The sequence below is a fragment of the Phasianus colchicus genome, chromosome 1 (assembly GCF_987193195.1).
Source record: "Phasianus colchicus chromosome 1, bPhaCol1.hap1.1, whole genome shotgun sequence".
Taxonomy (NCBI): domain Eukaryota; kingdom Metazoa; phylum Chordata; class Aves; order Galliformes; family Phasianidae; genus Phasianus; species Phasianus colchicus.
Window position 1 is genome coordinate 50,422,066 of NC_143436.1, and position 19,170 is coordinate 50,441,235.

General features: G+C 43.6%; 1 protein-coding gene across 3 annotated transcripts; it reads left to right on the forward strand.

Annotated features, from left to right (window-relative positions):
• Positions 1-153: 153 nt before the first annotated feature.
• RANGAP1 (Ran GTPase activating protein 1) lies at positions 154-18,721 on the forward strand. Of its 3 annotated transcripts, none has more exons than XM_031600243.2 (17): positions 154-311; positions 641-679; positions 3,027-3,163; positions 3,850-3,977; positions 4,861-4,920; positions 5,596-5,775; positions 6,815-6,949; positions 8,129-8,287; positions 8,470-8,583; positions 10,138-10,237; positions 10,945-11,029; positions 11,406-11,565; positions 12,046-12,159; positions 12,493-12,595; positions 13,586-13,674; positions 15,508-15,629; positions 17,640-18,721. In XM_031600243.2, the coding sequence occupies exons 3-17, from the start codon at positions 3,052-3,054 to the stop codon at positions 17,707-17,709; spliced, it is 1,731 nt and encodes a 576-aa protein (XP_031456103.1). In that variant the 5' UTR covers positions 154-311; positions 641-679; positions 3,027-3,051; the 3' UTR covers positions 17,710-18,721. The 3 variants fall into 3 exon arrangements, with proteins under 3 accessions (XP_031456103.1, XP_031456104.1, XP_031456102.1); XM_031600242.2 differs by having other exon boundaries at positions 155-311; positions 641-683; XM_031600244.2 differs by lacking the exon at positions 5,596-5,775 and having other exon boundaries at positions 641-683.
• Positions 18,722-19,170: the final 449 nt, after the last annotated feature.

The following is a 19,170-nucleotide window of genomic DNA, read 5'->3' on the forward strand; positions in this document are numbered from 1 at the left end:
GGGCGCCCCCACGCGGGGCACGCCGGGAATGCCCCCCTCCGCAGGACTACATATCCCAGCGTGCCCCGCGGCCCCGCCCACGAGCGCCTTTGCGTCACTCCGGCGAGTGGCGTCACGCGCGGGGCGGCCCTCTGTGACGCAGCGCCTTGCAGCCAATGGGAGCGGGGAGAGCAAAACTGCCGGCTTTCAAATCCTCCGCCTCCGCCCGCCCCTCCCCCACCCGCTCCGGCGACAGCGACGGCGGCGTGAGGCGGCCCCGAGCCGGCGACACCTCGGCCCCTCAGCGACCCGCACCCGGCGGAGGCCCCGAGGTGAGGTCGGGAGGCGCGGCGGCCGTCGGGGACCGCTGGGAGAGGGCCGTGACGGAGTGGCGCCCCTCAGGGCGCTCGTCGCGACGCGGGGCCTCGTGAGGCGCGGGGACGGCTCCGCGCGTGGCCCGTGAGCCTTGGGAAACCCCAGCCACAGCCGCCCTCCGCGGGTCGGCGGCGTGTGGGGACGTCAAGGGGCGGAGGGCAGCGAAGGGACCTTCCGAAGGGAGGGAGAGCGAGGAGGATAACCTTGGGCTGTCAGCAGGCGCGTGTCCAGCTCCTGTTTTGTTAAGGGTGCTTAGTAACTCTGAAATTTCAATGTTTGTCCAAAGGTTTTCTCGTGGAAGATCTGGCGGCATAAGAGCCCTCGGGTAGGTAAGTGGTTGGGTGCGGCCGACGTGTGCGATAAAACACGCTGCAGGATGTGCTGGGGAGTTGGTGTGCTGGAATTGGGAAGCTGTCACTGCTTATGAAATAAAAAGTAAAAGGAGATCTCAGGGAAAAGGAAAGGTGTGAGTGGATCTGTCAGGTATAGGAGAACTTCATGGTATCCAGAACCCTGCTTTCATTTTGCCAACTGTATTTGGGCTGCATCAGAAGGATCTTGGCTGGCAGGGCGAGGGAGGTGATCCTGCACCTCTGCTCTGTGCTGTGAGACCTCACCTAGAGTGCTGCGGCCAGATGGGGAGTCCTCAGTACAGGACAGGTATGGACCTGTTGGAGTGTGTCCAGAAAAGGGCCACAAAAATGATCCGAGAGATGGAACACCTTCTTGTGAGAGAGAAGATTGAGAGAGTCAGGGCTGTTCAGCTTAGAGAAGAAAAGTTTCTGGGGAGACCTGAGAGCAGCCTTTCAGTGTCTAAAGGGGGGATATAAGAAAGAAGGGAACAGACTCTTTAGCAGGGTCTGTTCTGAAAGGGTAAGTGGAAATTGTTTCAAACTGAATGAGGAAAGGTTTAGACTAGATATAAGAATAAATCTGTTTTTGATAAGGGTACTTGATGCATTGGCACAGGTTGCCCAGAGAGGCAGTGGGTGCCCCATCCCTGGACACATGCAGAGTCAGGCTGGAGAACTCTGAGCTGTGAGTTCTTTGCGGGGGGGTTGGACCAGATGACTTTTAAGGGTTCCTTCTAACAAAAGCAATTCTATGATTTAAACTGTTTGGTAATGAAGTATTATAAAGCTGAAGATTAAAGTTGGTGGACAGATTGACTGCTGGACCCTATCTAACTTCTGTTCCTTGTGGTAAAACCTTCATGGCTGGAGGACATCCTTGCATCTTCTCTTTCTCCCTTTTCATTGGATTGACGGAGATTGGGAGCATCCATTGCCTGTTGCACTATGTCTGTGACTTAGAATCAGTGCAGTGACTTATTTGAGCCTCTTTTTATTGTCAGCATCTACCTGAGGGGACAGTCATCCTCAAAAGGTGGTGCTGATAAACCTTGGAGATGTTGTATCTTCTGTGTCCCAAATACTAAAGTTAATGAAAACTGTAGCTCTGCCCTGGGGAAGCTGAAATCAAATGCTTCAAAACAGCAATCCTTGGAATGGCAACATGTGAATTTGCCATGGAAGAAGTAGCTCAGGATGCAGACCTCAGTGGGTAAAGCAATGTGCACTGTCTTGTGGGATAGGAAGGGGGTGATTCTTCTGGATTTCTTGGAACCCAGACAAACCATCGACTCTGACTGTTATGTTGTGATGCTGACTAAGCTACAGGCTTGAACAGAGTTGAGCCAGAGAAGAAGGCAACCTTTCCCTTGCAGTACAAAACATCAGGACCTGTACCACTTTGAAGGCCATAAAACACATTGCCAGTTGTGGCTGGACTGTGCTACCACATCCACCCTATAGTCCACTTCTGGCACCTTGTGACTTCCATCTGCTTGGGCTGATGAATGATGGACTCTGGGGGCAACATTTTCTTTTTCATTTCATTTTCATTGCAGCGATGCTGTCATAGCAGTTGTGAAGCAGTAGATCATCTCCACTGGTACAGATTTTTATGAGCATGGCATGTAGGCTCTAGTTTATCACTGGTGAAAATGCATAGCTAATGATGGTGCTTATGTTGAAAAACTGTTTTGTAGCTGAGAATTTCCTCTGTCAAATGGAGTTATTGTGTTCTTTGTATCCGTTGTAGTTTCCATGGAAATAAATAGGAGGCCTTAGTTTCAGAATGAGCTATGTACAACACACATGATTTTTCAGCAGCTCTGTCATTCTGGAACTCCGCTGACTTAGATGCTACTGGGGATATTGCTGAAAAGGAAAAACAGTTGTGTTTGTTCTGGCTGAGTTTGGAGAACAGGAAAAAAAAAACAGTGCAGCGTGGATTACTAAGGGGTGGGGCTGGGGGAGAGAGAGGAATGTTGCATCTTAATTGTAGAAGTGTTGTGCCCAAGACTAACATCTTAAAGTGGTCTTTTCCAGTGGCTTTAGTTATTGGTTATTTGGGAAGTGTAACAACTTCATCAAAACCCAAGTCACTTCAGTACTGGAAGAATCAACACCGTCTGGCTGGCTTTGAGATGTTAATCTAGCTTGGTGGTTGTAAGCGAGCTATGGGGAAAACAGTAGTGACACTGAATACTCAATTAGGTATCTCAGGAAATAATACCAGCACGTTAGTGATTATAAAGATGATTACTAATGCAGATTATGTATTATAGTTTTATCTTTTTGATGGTGACCATTTGTTTTAATTGACAGCACTTAGCATTGGGAAAGCAGAAAAATGGCATCGGAAGACATCGCTAAGCTTGCAGAGTCTCTTGCCAAAACCAAAGTGGGTGGTGGACAGCTGAGCTTCAAAGGCCAGAGCCTTAAACTCAACACAGCTGAAGATGGTAAGAGAAAAGATACATTTAGATCAACATTTCTGCTACATGAAATAACAGCACGTTCTTCAGAGATATAATTTGATTTTCTGTCCACCTTCTTTACTGACTCTGGCGGTGCTTTTTATATGCCATACTAAGAGTGCAATGCCACTGAAGTCTGAAGAAAGAGTTTGGGTATGTCAGTGACAGGAGAGAGACTGCAGCCTGCACCTTTGCCTTGAATAGGAGTATTCCAGAGTACAATTGTTCTACTCTGTCACATTTACTAAACAGGCACCTATTTCTGCCAGTCAGTGGGAAATTATTCCTGTTGATGTGGCACCCATTGCCATCATATGTTAGGCCTTTTGTCTTTGTTGATGCCTGGATTCCTAAACGATGTGCTGAATGGCAGATCAAACTTATGCAGCCATCCTCACATTTGATAAAGTAATAATAGAAATAAATCACGAAAAGGGAGAGAGAGTGGAGAATGGAGAGCATTCTCTAGTGATCTGAGGTTGTAGCTATGTTCTCCATTGCTGTTTCAGGATTGTTTCACATAGTGTTACTCAGATGTTCTTACTAAGTGTAGCATTTAGCAAATACTTTTGCCTCAGTGTGTTACTGTTATTGTGATGGTAGTTATTAACAGTTGTTACTGTTATTAAGATGGTAGTTACAAGGCCAACAAGACTGTATATCTTTTCCAGCTGAAGAAGTGATCAAACAAATTGAGGAATTTGATGGCCTGGAAGCATTGCGTCTGGAAGGCAACACAGTGGGCGTGGAGGCAGCGAAGGTTATTGCCAAAGCCTTGGAAAAGAAGTCAGAGCTCAAGGTGAGGCCTTCAAGTGGATGGTGGGGCAGGAAAGGTTTTGTAGCAACACTGAAGGCTTATCTGCGCTCTTCTTTCTGGAGCCTGCCTTGAGTTAGCCCCAAAGCTTACTTTGTTCTTCCAGTGTTAAGAATAACTGTACGAAAACATAGCAGAACTTGGATACTATGGGGTAGTGGGAGGAGCACTTCCTGCATTCCTAACTGTTCCTATTCAAAAAGCTTCCAGTCTTAAAGCTGGGAAGCTGTGCAAGAAAGAGTCTCTCTGTGGAGGCAACGTCTGTAGACAAAGATCTGTGGCCACAAAGCAAATTCTAATGGCAAAGCTGAAGAATGGTCAGATCTTCTTTGAATGATGTTTCATACAATACCTGAATAATGAAGGAATTGATGGAGGATACACGCCGGAAGGTTTTTCTGTCCAAGCTATTCTTTTAGACTAATGTTAAAAGGATGCTGTGCTGCCAGGGGCACTGCTCTTTGCAAGAGAGGAGTATGAAACATTGATTCACCCACTTGTGGCTTTTCATGTCAATCCAGATTGTTGAGCTCCATACCTTAGTAAAAAATATATATGTTTCTGTCTTTCAGTTTCCTACTGTTTTTTTCCATTGGTAATTTTCTCAGCAGAAAAGAAGCCCAGCTCAAATGCAAGCAACTATTACTGTTATTTACAGTATGCATTTCAGTGGCTTAATGTCCTTCCAAGAAAGCAGTTTGTAGTACTAGTTGTCACTGTTCCTTAGCACAATGAAATGGCAAGGCCACGGCAGACAACATTAAGCTGTCCATACTAATGTAATGCATCTTGTATGTGTAAATTTCTGTACAACTGTATCCTAACTATTTTTTTTTCATGGCTCCTATCTGCATGTTTCTTATTTTAGAGGTGTCATTGGAGTGACATGTTTACTGGGAGGCTAAGATCTGAGATCCCTCCTGCTTTGGTAAGTGAAAACTAGATCTGAGACTTTCGCCTAATATAACTTATTTTCTCACCTGCCATGCTTTTTGTGGGAGTGTATTTCTGAGACTTCGTTAGTGAGTTTTTCTCTATACTGTTAACACTAAGTGTCTCAGAATAAGTAACGTGTTTTTAGCTCCTTCTGTATGAGCTGGAGAAGTGTTGATGAAAGGCCAAATGCAGTTCTGTATTAGTGAAGAAGCTTGTCCTTTGGGAAGACATCTCCATGATCCAAAAGGTAGTATGGGAACTAAACTTTCCAAACAAAAGCATGTGGCTTTTTCTTCCAATGACACTACAGTGCTTCCCCTGCCAGCCTTAAGCTCTGTTGAGCAAGAATGTGTTAAATTTGAAGGAATTAACAAAATATTTCTTTGAACAGCGTAGACAGGGAAAAACAATTTGGGAAAAAATGTGTATTTGACCTAAAGAGTTGGGATAGTTCTTGGTAACTTCCTTGCAGTTTTCTTTAGCTTGATTTGCTTGACTCCTACTCTGGCTTTAGCTGTGAAGTTATATTTCTCCATGCAACTTTGCAGAACATCTTCAAAACAGAATTTTTTTGCAGCATCGTTGTCTCACCTCACCACTGCACTACTGCTGTCAGTAGCAGTCAGTCCACTCCTTCCTCTCACCCCTGTCACCTGTTTCCCTGCAGATCTCTTTGGGGGATGCACTCATCACTGCTGGAGCCCAGCTGGTGGAGCTGGACCTGAGTGACAATGCCTTTGGGCCAGACGGTGTGCGTGGCTTTGAGGCATTGCTGAAGAGCCCTGCCTGTTACACCCTGCAGGAGCTCAAGCTCAATAACTGTGGCATGGGCATTGGTGGTGGCAAGGTAAAAGTGGTGTCTTTATTGGGAATGAGGTCAGAGCAGTACTTGGTTTCAGACTTCCCTACACAGAATCACACAATGATTGGGTTTGGAAGGGATCTTTGGTGATCGTCTAGCCCAGCTCTCTTGCTCAAAACAACCAGACCAGGTTGCTCAGGGCTATATCAAGTCAGGTTATCTCAAAAGATGAATACTTCACAGGCTTTCTGGATAATCTACCCCAGTGTTTGACAACCTTCACAGTAAAAAGTGTTCTTTTTTTTTTTTTTTTTGTATCTGTGTTTTTAAATGAAATTTTCTCTGCATCAGTCTACACATTTGTCTGACACTGCCTTCTTTACACCACTTTCTCCCACGGCAACCCAGTAGGCTTTCTTGGCTGCAAGTGTAAGTTGCTAATTCATGGTCCACTTCTCAGTCATCAGGATCCCCAGTTGTTTTTTTGTGTTTTTTTTTTCCCTACTAAGCTGTTTTGCTATTTGGCAACCAGTTTATACTTCTACACAGGGCTGTTTCTCCCTAGGAGCAAGAATTGGTGTTGTCCTTTGATCTTCATGAGAATCTTCCTGTCCCACTTCTCCAGTCTGTCACGATCCCTTCCCTCTGTGTTTATACTGACAAATTCCTGAAATATAATGATTTCCATGGTAGGAAAACAGGTCTGTCTTAGACTTTAAATTCCATGTCAAGAGAACTAATATCCTTGGAGATGTGAGAAAACCAAGCCTGGCACTGAAGGATGCCTATTCGATGAGGCAGGAAAGCAGGACTGGCTGTCATTATTACTAAGACCCGTTCATTTACATATTTACTAACCAAATGTTACTGGGATCTGTGTGTTCTACTGCAAAATCGTCATTTCTGTCCTAGGGACTTTATGTGCAAGTGTTGCAGTAGCAGTTTTCTTGTATAACGTATTGTAGAAGCAAATGTATTTTGGCATTGTCTGAATTATTATTGCTTGAGAGTTGGATACACAAAACATTTGGGCCCCTTCACAGTGAAATGGTGAGGTAGTATAAACTGCTTCTGCTTCCTTTAGATATTGGCTGCTGCCCTGAAAGAATGTCACAGGAAGTCAAGTGCCCAGGGCAAGCCTCTTGCTTTGAAGATATTTGTGGCTGGCAGAAATCGTCTAGAGAATGATGGTGCCACTGCGCTGGCTGAAGCCTTTGGAGTAAGTATCAAACCAGATCTTGTCAGCAAGTGAGAGCAAGGTATACTTAAGTGTTGATGTTAGAGGTAGCACACGCAGGGCTTGCCACAGTTTGGAAACAATGGCTGGCTTTCAAGTCACTTGAAGTAACAATGCTCTTTGCTGCTGAGACTGGAATCTTCAACAGGTGTGATTAGAATGGATGACTGAATGTTTCTGTGACTAAGTTTTCAAGGACATAACTAGTTGCTGGGTCAAGTAGGAGAAATAAGTATCTCCTAAGTAAACTCTTAGTCCTATTCCTTCTCCTTCCTTTGTACTAATGGATGTTGTCTGGTACGGGGATAGGTAGAGCAAGTGATTAGGTACTAGTTATTTCCTTGCTTAGTTGTTTAGTCAATTGGCAGGAGCAACCTGCTATTTTTGCTGGCATCAGCCTGTGAGATCTCAACTTTCTTTAGCTGTCTCTGATCAGCTTCCACTTTCATTGGAGGAAGAGAGGTCTCTGTGTTTGGTGCCACCTACATCTCTTTGCTTTCCTCCATTGCTGCTAAAAATGTCTTCTGAGTGATAACGCGTGTTGTAAAGTGTCTTAACAATGATTTTGCAGTTTATAGGTTGCTGTTTTTTGTAGAAGTCTTTCTGGATTGACTAACTGGTAATCATGGCAAAAATAAGACTTAGGTACTTGAGAGGCATATAACAAAGTTATTCAAGAGGAACTGATACTGAACGACTCTATAAAAATTGGATTAATTAATTACCTTGCATTGTTAGTGGGCTGTCTCTCGGAGGGCAGTTGTGGTATTAGCTGGGTGTTGGTGAGTAGGTAGCATTGCAACTAACACATTTTTCTTCTCTTCTGACATAGTAAATAGCTTTTACCTCAACCCGTGCGTTAATAAAATATAATAACTAACTAGTGATTTTTTTTCTTTGAGGGTTGTTTAATCTCAAACTGAGAACTCTTGTTTTGAGGTATCTAGAATAGCAGGGAGCTACCCATAACTTAATTAGATGCTTGCCACGAGCCATATATTTCATTTAGATTTGTGATATAATTGCTGCTGTGTAGAAGAGCTAATGGATTTCTGAGTTGCAAGAAGTAGCTTTTGAGCAAATCCTAAAGAGTGGAGTTTTATATTCTTAAGTTGAAATGTGTCTTCTAACAGCCTTTTCTGTATCTGCATCCTTTCACAGATCATTGGGACTCTAGAAGAGGTCCATATGCCACAGAATGGAATCAACCATCCTGGCATCACAGCACTGGCCCAGGCCTTTGCCATCAATTCGCTGCTTAAGGTTATAAATTTGAATGACAACACCTTCACAGAGAAAGGAGCTGTGGCCATGGCAGAGGTGAGTTGATCCAGGCAGTTGATTTGTCTTCCACCTCCCAGTCTCTTCAAATGTAGCTAGTTAGCATCAGCCTGTGGGTTGGTGCAGCCACGTACCACAATGAGGTGGGAAGGATGACCTTCCAGAAGCGACATCACATTTGACTTGTATGTCTGTACTGTCAACTTTGTGTTATCTTGCAGACTCTGAAAGCACTTCGGCAGGTTGAAGTGATCAACTTTGGAGACTGCCTGGTGCGTTCCAAGGGTGCTCTTGCTATTGCTGATGCTCTTAAAGAAGGACTTCATAAATTAAAGGTACTGCCTTCAGCTTTGAGTCTCTTTTGAAAATGACTCATTTTCTGTTACCTGGCTTCATGTCCATTCTCCTACTGCTACTCGTTACTTTAAGGTGGCTTTCACCTCAGTGCAACTCTGTGCCCGTAACTGAAAGCAATAAATTGTAGATTAGTGGCATCACCACATCCATGCGAGACTATTCTGTGTAAAGGTATACCAGTAATCTGATTAGGCTCCATTATGTTTTTTAAGTTGCTGGTTCAGCTTAGCAATTGCTCTTCAGAAAGTCTGAAAATGGAAGTATCTGCTTTTAGAACCCCTGAGAGTCATGAGAGCAGAGTGAGATATCTCTCTTCCTGAATATCTTGTGATCTCTACATCATTTCAGTGTTGATACAGTTGTTGCCTTTTCTTGTTTTGGGGATGTATCAAAGGTTCAAATAGTTCTTTGTTTCTTGGCAGTACCATCACCTCCTGTATCAGTATTTAAACTTCACTGGCACTGGACTTAGGCCTGTCTGAAATGTTGTCAAGTCAGTAATATAAGTAAACTAGAATCTCTCGAAACACCTGTCTGGGGTCACAGCTGCACTGGGACAGATGCTGAGCACAATTCCTATTTTTGGAAGCTTACAGATAAAACTAAAAATTCAGCAGTGCTAATGTTTATCTATGTGTATGAATCTTGGTACAGTAAATATTAGGTGCCTTGTGTTGTGAGATCCCTTCCTCAAGTTTCTGCTGGTTCCACCAGAATTTGTTTCTGAGTTTCCCAGGTAAACTTCAGTAAGGATTCTAATGGGACTATCTGTGTGAACAGCTGAAAATTAAACCCTGCTCTTCCAGAGCAGAAGTGGTTAAGGGAGGGTATTATGAAGCAATAGTAACTGATTCATTGTGTTCAAGAACAACTTCCCTTCTGTTGTTAATATTAAATCTCAGGAAAAGATTGACAGAACACTATATGAAATGGTGGGGGATGGTGTAGTTTGTCTTTAGGAGGCTTTAACTTGAAACATTAAAAGGCAATTTCATTCAGTATAGCAGCTACCGTTCCTCAGTAAGACTTGAAGTGTGAGTTCTGACCTATTTGTGTGACAGACAGCTGAGCTCTGCTGGTGTAGAATGTACTTAGAAACTAAAATCTTCAATTTCTGGGAGAAGATAATACGACAGGCTGCCTGTGCTACCCGAGCAGATTGGACATGCTGCTGTATCCCAGGGCAGCGTGAGAGGATGAGAGGAAATTAAGGAGCTAATGCACCTTTCTTTCTTTAAGTGGTTCCAGAATTCCTCCCATTGGTTCTCTAAGAAGTGCTTCTTGAGTAGGTGAAGATCTTCAACCAGCTGATTGCTAAGGGCTGAAACAGATGCTACTTTTTAGGGGAGCAGTTGTATTAGTATGTTGCAAAATATTTCTTTTAAATGAGGTAGAGAAATGTCACTTCCAGTTAAAAATCTGGTTTTGCTAAGAGCCTTTTCAAATTAGAATCTTTCCAGAAAGCATGTGAAGCTTATGGGGATGATAGATATTATGGGAATTATGTAAACAAATGGTTTTTTGCTTCTTAGGAACTGAATTTGTCCTTCTGTGAGATCAAACGAGACGCCGCTCTGTCTGTAGCTGAAGCTATTGAAGATAAGGCAGAGTTGGAGAAGCTGGATCTCAATGGTAAGTAAGCTTGCTAGGTAAAAGCACATGTAGTCTGATCCCAACTAGAAACCACTGGAAAGAATGGTTACAGGATCACCTGTACCAGTATTACAATATCTAGCATTTAAAAAATGGTTATGTGGGAGTAGCTGAAGTTGGGTGATGCTGGGACAGGAAGCGGTTAGATTCTGAAAGCAGTCTTAAGCTGTGAACTCAGCCAGTTGTTAGAGTTCAGTAGTTTCAGTACATCCCATAAAGTAGAAAGATGGGAGTGATACCTGTAGCTGTTCTCAACAAAACTTTTAAAAACTGTTCAAGGTGATCTTAGATATTTCAAAATTGTAAGTAAAAACTTCTGTGCAGATATCTACAGGAGAGTTGGAGACTTTGACCAGTGTAGGCTTTTGCCTACCCTAAAGTCTCTGCATTTCAGAACTGCTGGGATTAACAGCTGTTTACAGAACTAACAGGAAGTTTCTCTAAGACATTCTGAATAGCAGAGGCTTTTGTCTGTCTCCAAATGTTGTGTAATGGCTTCTGAAATCTGTTAAACAGCTGTTTGATTCCGATAACTGAAGTCTGCATTGCTGCCTCCAAGGCTTGATGTAGAAATTACTGATATTATTTTTTAACTTAAACAGATATAGATAAGAATCTCTAACGATGTTCCCAAGAACAAGCTTGTGTGCATCTTTTGAATGTACTCCCTTTTTCCCTGAATGCAGGTAACTGCCTGGGAGAAGAGGGATGTGAGCAACTGCAGGAGATCCTTGAAGGCTTCAATATGGCAACTGTGCTGGGATCGTTGAGGTAGGCAGGGCACAGAATTTATATGAGAAGTTTTCTACCAATTTTTATCAACACTTACTTTGTTGGATGTTGGTCTGAGCGCAGTGTGGAGTGCTGTGAAGGGATTCCATAAGCAGGATAAGCCTTGTACCCCATTTTCATTGATAGAATTAACTTGGTGTCAGTTACTGACTACGTTCCAGGCTCTTTGCTTACCACTGTCAACTGGATGACTGAAGTCTCAGATAGCCTCATAATGTGTTGTAGTGAAGATGTGCTTCTTGCACTGAGTCTTGAGGAGACGCTGCTTTTTTTTCTTGGAAAAGAAAAATTGAATACCAGCATATAGATATTGCAAGTATGTAATTAATGGAATATGTGAACTCTCTAACTTTAGTGATGATGAAGGGGAAGAGGAGGATGAAGAAGAGGAAGAGGAGGAGGAGGAGGAAGAAGAGGAAGAGGAAGAAGAAGAGGAGGAGGAACAGCAACAGTTGAAGGAAAGAGGACAGGGAGAACAGGACTCAATGACTCCTAAGAAGATAATTGGTTCACAGGTAAGTTTACTTCAGGATACATTTGTTTACTTTCTGGAGAAGAGCTAAGGAGGAAACAAGATTTAGAGAGAATTTGCAGTGCTGGCAGGAATTCACATTCCTGTGTGGATTGGCTCTGTGGTAACAGGCAGGGAGATAACATGCAGAAGATAAAGAAAATGGGTGACTTGGCAAGCTGTTTTGTTAAAGGGTGCGTGTGCACACGTGTAGTGGTAAAAGCTGAACAGCCATTGTGACAGACATGGGTGGAAAAAGACTCCCCATCTTCAGAGTGTGGTAAGAACCTTGCATGCACATTGCCATGCAGTCATGCTAGAATATTGTGTCTGTTTTAAGTCTAGCCTCATCCTAGCCTTAAATAGTTTTAAAGTAAAACAAATTCTGACCTGATGTGCCTTTGCAAGTCAGAGCTCTGTGCCTTCGCTGTACCAATTTATTTGCTTTTAAGAGTAAACTCGAGATGGATTCTGCCTGTTTCAGGATTCAACTCCAGTGCCATCTCCTCCTGTGGATGTTGCCACGTTCCTTGCTTTCCCATCACCAGAGAAGCTGCTGCGGCTAGGGCCAAAGTGTTCTACGCTGATAGCTCAGCAGGTAGGTGAGCCAGTGGTTTGCTGCACTTGACTCTTTCTCAGGATCATTAATCCCCAGGAGTGGTAACTTTCTCTCAGTCCTAGACTTGCTACTTTTCCCTGGTGATCCTGAGGAACTTCATGGAAGTAGAGGTGCATTTAATACTTATATTGGCACCCTAGGTGTTTTACACAGAGTAACTTTGTTTCATAGTGTTGCTTATGTCTTATAGTGTGGCCAAGACAAAACTGATGTCAGTCAGCTGGAGGCTGTATTTCTTGTCACCGCTGTTGGCAGAGATCCAGCTTCTCTATTTGGCTACCACTTAACTTCTTTTTTTTCCTTGGCTTTCAGACAGATACATCTGATGTAGAGAAAGTAGTTACAGCTCTCTTAAGGATATCTTCAGTCTTCAAAGATGAAGCCCCAGTAAAAACAGCAGTGCATGAAACAACAGGTGACAGGATCTTTCTTCACTTACGGATGCAATGCAATGCAAAGCAAAGGAAGGCCCTTGTGGGCTGGGTATTCAATTGCTTGACTCTGGTAGCAGGAAACCCCAGATTACAAAGTACCATGCTGTGACATGCTGTTGTGTGGAGTGGAAGTAAAGGCTTGTTCTAAATGAAGGAAGTCTTATGCTTCCAAAGTTTGATGAGGAGTGTCTCTTGTTGTTGCTGTCTTTGTGATCATGTGTTGCCCTTACCTGAATCTTGATGCTGTGCTATCAGTAGCCAATAGTTCTGTGTCTCAAGATCAGGTGTCTTTTTTTTTTTTTTTTTCAAGGCTGCTCATTTAAAAAGTACAGGAAGTAGCCTTCCAATTTCATTTTAAGAGAATGTAAAGAGAGATCTCTTATTTAGTGTACCTCTTTATTAATTACAATTATTAAGTTACAGCAGTAACTTACAGCACAGCAGGTACTGTGAAACAAGGGACTGTTTCTCACTGTACAGCACAGAATGGGTAGGTTTGATTTATGAGTGTAATAACAGTATCTCTTCATTTTCTCATTGAGAAACAGAAATTCCAAAAAGCAGCTATGTACTTTGACCACTTGCTTCCATTTTTTTTCCAAATGATGCAGCAATACAGTTTCCCCATACGTGAGTTACCTATCAGTATTGTGCAAAAGAAATGGATCCGTTGGTTTTAAGGCCATTTAGAGTGATCTTGTGGTGCGTAGGATAGAGATCAAGCTGCATTTGAAACTTGGCTATGAGATTTTGTGTATTTTTTTCGCTTAAACCCTGCTATCAGGCCTTATACTTAAGGACTGGATCTTCTCTGTCTTGCTTTTAGAGATTCTACCTAATCCTGGGGAAACAGACAGGCACATCGCCTCTCAAAATTCCTTCAACAAATGATGGATATGATCAGTTGTGATCTTAAAATTTTTTACAGGGTCCCTTTCTGTATTGTTTCATGTGATGCATTTCTTTTTTAGATGCCTTGATGAAAAAAGCTTTCTCTTCCGCCACATTTAATTCAGATGCTTTCATCACAAGACTCTTGATCCACATGGGGCTACTTAAGGTGAGGAAGCAGGAAAGAGTTAAGTTATGGTCTGCTTAGGCTGTTGAAAACCAGTCTGGTTGGGCTTGGGGTAATTATGTTACCATGGAAACAGCTGGGTGCCTGTGCATGCCTAATGCCCGGGGACAATAGAAGTCTGCAGGACTGGCAAAAATTGCAAGATTGCGTGAGGATGAAGGTGGTGTCAGCAATTTGTACCTCTTCTGTTTAATGTGCTCTGCATTCTCAGACATCCCCTAAAGGTAGGGAGCGCCGTGCTGTTGGACTATAGATTCTTACAGATGTCTAGCTAAAAACAAACAAACAAACCTGATGTCCAGGTGTCTGATGTGTGTAATATCATTATTAACCATGGTCCTTTAGGGCATCTTCTAGTAGCATGTCTCAAACAAATATCCAACTTCTCATGTTTGGTCAGTAGCATTTAACTTCTCTTTGAATCACTCTAGTGTTAAATACGTCTTTATACGGAATAAACTTTCTCCCAAGAGATGATGGAAGCCCGCAAACTGCATCAGAATACCTGTAGCATTATCTTCAGTGAGATACCTTGGGGAGAGGTTCTGTCTGCAGACTTAAATGTTTTTGCCTACTAGGGCTGCAAGGATCATTTTTTCTCAAGATCTAGAAATTGAAAATGGAAGCTTGGACCAAAATGATTCTAAGCTGCAGAATGTCTGTATTCTAGCAGCCTCCTCTTAATTAAGTTTATGAATCTCCTGCTAATATCCAGCTCAGGGAACAGAAAGAAGGCTGTTAACATGCGGGTCACATCTGAATGTCCTTAAAAATCCATTTAGCCTGTCCCTGTGTAGATTCAAATGGGACCAAACTGAGCATCCCTCTTCACAGGTCTACAGAACCCAGGATGGCTTTCTGCTCTGCAGAATGCTTGTTTTGGACACTGCCACCTACCTCTTATCCCATACAGAAAATAACAGATGTGTGAAGCACAAAGCACAGATTCGTGCTCTGGAAAAGTTATGGCAGGAAGTAACATGGGTAATAATGGCCTCAAGGATCAGCCAACCAGTTGTTGTCACCTGTGGGAGACTGCTGATAAATTAGGCATGTGTGAGAGGGAGGAGCTTCATAATTTTCTGTCTCACCTTGGTGGAAGCACATGAGCAACAAATATCCTTAGCATCATGAAATATAAGGTCACATACCCAGAAATGCCAGTCTTACTCCTGTCTGCAGAATGAAGAGATTAGTAGGATGGCAGTGGAAAAATAAATGAAAACAATATGAAAGTTGGGGCATGTAAGTCAGTGTTGTGTTAGAAGCAACAAGAATTTCTGCATCGTGTAAGCAAGAAGAGGAATGGTAATAACTTTACCTTATTCATGAATGTGAGAGCAGTGCTGGGAATGGTGCATCAGGTTCTGGAGGCATCCTGACAAAGAGCTGGAGGCAGTATAAAAATGAACTACAGAATAATGCAAGAGAAAGTTGTGTAATTAAGGCAACTCAGTTCTTGATAAAATCAAGTAAAATTCCACAGGAGAGCAATTTGACACAGAGCCTCTAAGGTTTGGTTGTTCTGCTTGCATGTTCATTACTTCCTTTTCCCCACTACTGATGCAATCAACGACTAATATTTAATTGATATGTACTAGAATACCCTCTATGTGGTCACATTTCAGATGTTGGTGCTATAGAGGCTATAGAGTTGGCCACCTTGGTTTTGAGGAATATCATGCTTAACCTTGTGAACAGCATTTACTATAGTGTATGAGAGTCCTCATTCTACAGGGAGTTCATTGCCTTAGTGAATCGGATAAATCAGCGACTGCCTGATGCTTGATTTCCATCTTCTTGTCCTTTTTTCAGAGCGAAGAGAAGATCAAAGCTGTCCCGAGCCTCTATGGTATTCTTATGACTTTGAACCATATGGTCCAGCAGGATTATTTCCCTAAATCCCTGGCCCCAGTTCTCTCTGCTTTTGTCACAAAGTGAGTATTGTACTCGTCATGCCATCTTCTTTTTCCGTGAGAGTTGGTGTAATGGAAGGTTAATAGCTCACATGTAAACTGCTCTGTTAAAACCCACTAAGTATCTATTCTAAAATTAAGAATTAATAATTTGGCCCTCTATCTTTCTTACTCCGGTACACAAGGTTTAGGTTAGCAAATCTTAAACTTCAGGAAGAAGTAGAGGAAAGCTAACTGACTGGAGCAGAGGGGAGAAATAGTCCAGCAGTGTGTCAGTAGTGAAAACCACCTGAAATCCATTTGGCATTTGGTGGCTGCCTGGTTCATCACAGACTGTGTGCCACCTAGGGTCAGGACAGCTAGGTGGGTTTCAGGAAAAGGCTTAAGCCTTCCTGATTTTCATAGTGTGAGGAATATGCAGATGCTTGAAATCTTGTGCTGGTAAAGGGCAAAGGCCTCAAGTAGCTGTGGCTGGTACAAACCATGGGTAAGAGGGATTCAGTCAAATACTGGTAGTTGGCCTTGTCTTAGCTCTGCTAGGATTAGAAGCAGGCTGTTATGAGATGAGGATTTTTGCAGGTAGTGTGGCTGAAGGTGTGAAAGCTGATGCATAGTAGTAGTGTGTCCAGCAACCAGCCATACTGACAGCAGTTCTAGAAAGTGAAAGAGTGTAACTATGTTACTTCTGGATTAGTCATTCTCCTCCTTTGTTCTGTAGCAGTGATTCTGTGGATAGTGCTCTCTGTTCAAAAAAATAATGAAACTGGGGTGTGTGTGACTGTGAGCAGCATCCATCTTATTCTGCTGCTCTCTGTCCTTATTTTCTTTTCTGGACACAAGAGGGTGCTGTGAACCCACCTGTGCTTCTGCATGATCCTTTAGGAGGAAACAATGTACGTGGATATCTGCCTGTCCTCTTGTTGCCCTCCAGAACCTGTGGTGGTTTTTAGGGAGAGTTCTTTAATTTTATTTATGCAGCTCTATGTTGTTGGATGGGATCACATTGCTGGTCTTTTTTAAACTGCCCACCGCAGAGCAACAGGCAATTGAATTCCACAGCAAGGAGGAAACTCCGTAGTAGTGTTAGAGGAGGTTTGGTGTTAGGGGTGGAAGATGAGCAAGCTTGGCTGTGATCAGCACCAGCTTTTTAGTGTCTCTGCTCCCAGAAATGGGACACTGCCTAGATGCAATCAACCTGTGCCATGCAGCAGGGTTGGGTGTTCTGGAGGTTCAAGGCTAGGTTGGATGGGGCCCTGGGCAGCCTGAGCTGGTGGATGGCACCCCTGCCCATGGCATGGGGTGGGATTGGGTGGGCTTTGAGGTCCCTTCCAACCCAACCATTCTGTGATTCAGTGAATCCCTCACTGAGACTGAAGATAAGCTGCAAATCATAGTTGTGTCCTGCTATGTTCCTGAATGTGTGGGATGTTAAATGGCTTTTGTGGGGATAAAAGCAGTTAACTCTTCTCCAGAATATGGTCTCAGGTACTTCAGGCCAACAACAGGTTCTGTTGACCATTTCTGAAGCCAACAGGTGCTCTTAGGCTCCAGGGTTACGCTGCCTCTTTTTGAAAACATAAAAATCCTGGAGGCTGAAGTTGGTGTTGGCTTGGTGAGAAAAGATGTGAACATAAGCAGGTTTGTCTTATGCATTTCAGGTGCCCTAAACGCAATCTGTATGGAAAATTCCATTGCAGGGAGGGAAGGGGAATTCTCTTCCCACCTACTTCCTGCTGCCAAAAATGAGGCACAGGGCTGCAGGGAGAAGCAGTCTGCTGCCCATTTTTGTACCTCTGGATATAAATTTTCTTGGCAGCTCCCTCCCTGTCTCAAACTCTGCAATAGGAGAGAGAATTTTTACAGCATGCTCTGAATGGGAAGCAGAGAACAGGGAGAGAACTGATGGGAAAAGATAGGCTGCTGGACATGCAAGCCCTGTGTATTTGAGGTAGTGTTTATTTGGGCACTTAGAGTTTATTACAGTGCAATTTTGAAGCTTTACTATTGTAAATAATTATCTTCTTTCTACAGACCAAACCGTGCTCTTGACTCCTGTTCCTTTGCCCGCCACATGCTTTTACAAACTCTCCACCAGCTGTGAGAGGCAGAGATGTGCCCTTCCCTCCCCGTAGGACTGTCCTCAGCAGAGAACTCAGAGCTGCACAACGAAAGCAGATCCCGGGGCCCACGCAGACATGCTGTCTTTTTTTTTTTTCTTTTGCCCCTGTTGGAGGTCTGTCCTTCCTTCTGCTTTCATAAACTTGGGCAAATCCTGCTGATTTTTTTTTTTTTTTAATATTGTTCTATTCCTCGTGAAGTGACTCTCTGATCTGTGGGGCTGATGCTTATGCTCTGAGCTCAGCATGAACTGAAGAGTCTCTCTCCATTTCTGTAGCATTGGCAAGGGTGTGCCAAGATGAACACAGAGCTTGGAAGCGCTCTCATCAGGATCAACCCTTGCTGTCCATTTTATTTTGTTAGACTGTGCAGGAGGACAGCTGTGCTGCTGCTGCTTCTCCAACCAGGGGTGTGCTTGACATGCCCCCTGCCAGCTGCTGCTGGCTCAGAGGGGCAGGGTCTGCTCCCCATTGATTCAAGTCCATTTCTTGAAGGCGCTGTGTGGCCAATCTGTATTTTAGGGTGTTTCTCCCCCGCTACTCTGGCTTGGAGTGTCTGTGTAGTGTGGCTGACCCAGGTGGCCATTGCTTAAGGGAGCAAGCATATTTTCGTTGTAATTTTTTTTTGTCACTGCCTGTGTAGTTTTCCCTTCCCTTTCCTGGCTAAATAGACTCAGTCTGGAAATGAATACAATCCATGAAGTCCATATGAAATATGTGTTCCCTTTCTCCTTCTGTCTTATCTTTGGAACAGTGGGATTGTTCACATGTTTGAAAGCTGAGCACAGGTAAGAGCACAGAATTAGGGCAGTGGTGATGTTCCTCAGGTAGGGCAGCCCTTGTTCTTGCACAGAAGGAGTAGCAGGAGGTACCCCATCCTCTACACTGAGGTTGGTTCACCTGCCTGCCTGTTAGTGTCAACTACCCGCATTGTCTTTTGGGCTTCTGAGAATCAACACCTCTCTTTAGAGTAATAAAAAGTAATAATTCCCTTCACTTGGTGCTGATTGTTTTCTCCTCAGTTGTCGTTGAAGGAAAGTGTTCATCCTTGCCCCTGCCCTTACCATTGGCTATACCATACAGAGTGCCAGAAGCAGGAAAGGAGATGGATTTAGCTCAGCAGCTACCATCAATTAAGTGGGAGGGACAGCACTGTATGCTTGTCCTGTATGTAGGAGCTGCTGATGTTTGCTCACATAGTTTGCAGGCAGTGCTTACAAAGAAGAAAGGATTTGAGGCAGTGGATGGAAATGAAGTGTGGCGCACTCCAGCTCTACATGCATGCGTTCTCTGCTTGAATTCTGCCACACTGGGGGCCTGTTTATGGTGCCTACAACTGAGGGAAAGGGAGCACCCTCAGGTGAGCAGTGTCTGCATCACTCTGGAAAAGGTTGCCTGAGGCTAAAAGCAAGGGATATTTTCTAAGCTAAAACTCTGTATCTGAG

Coding starts and splice junctions, on each gene's coding strand:
- RANGAP1 (XM_031600243.2), top strand. CDS start 3,052: ATGGCATCGGAAGACATCGCTAAGCTTGCAGAGTCTCTTGCCAAAACC. Junction 5,776..6,814: donor TGGGCATTGGTGGTGGCAAG/GTAAAAGTGGTG, acceptor TGCTTCCTTTAG/ATATTGGCTGCTGCCCTGAA. Junction 8,584..10,137: donor AAGGACTTCATAAATTAAAG/GTACTGCCTTCA, acceptor TTTGCTTCTTAG/GAACTGAATTTGTCCTTCTG.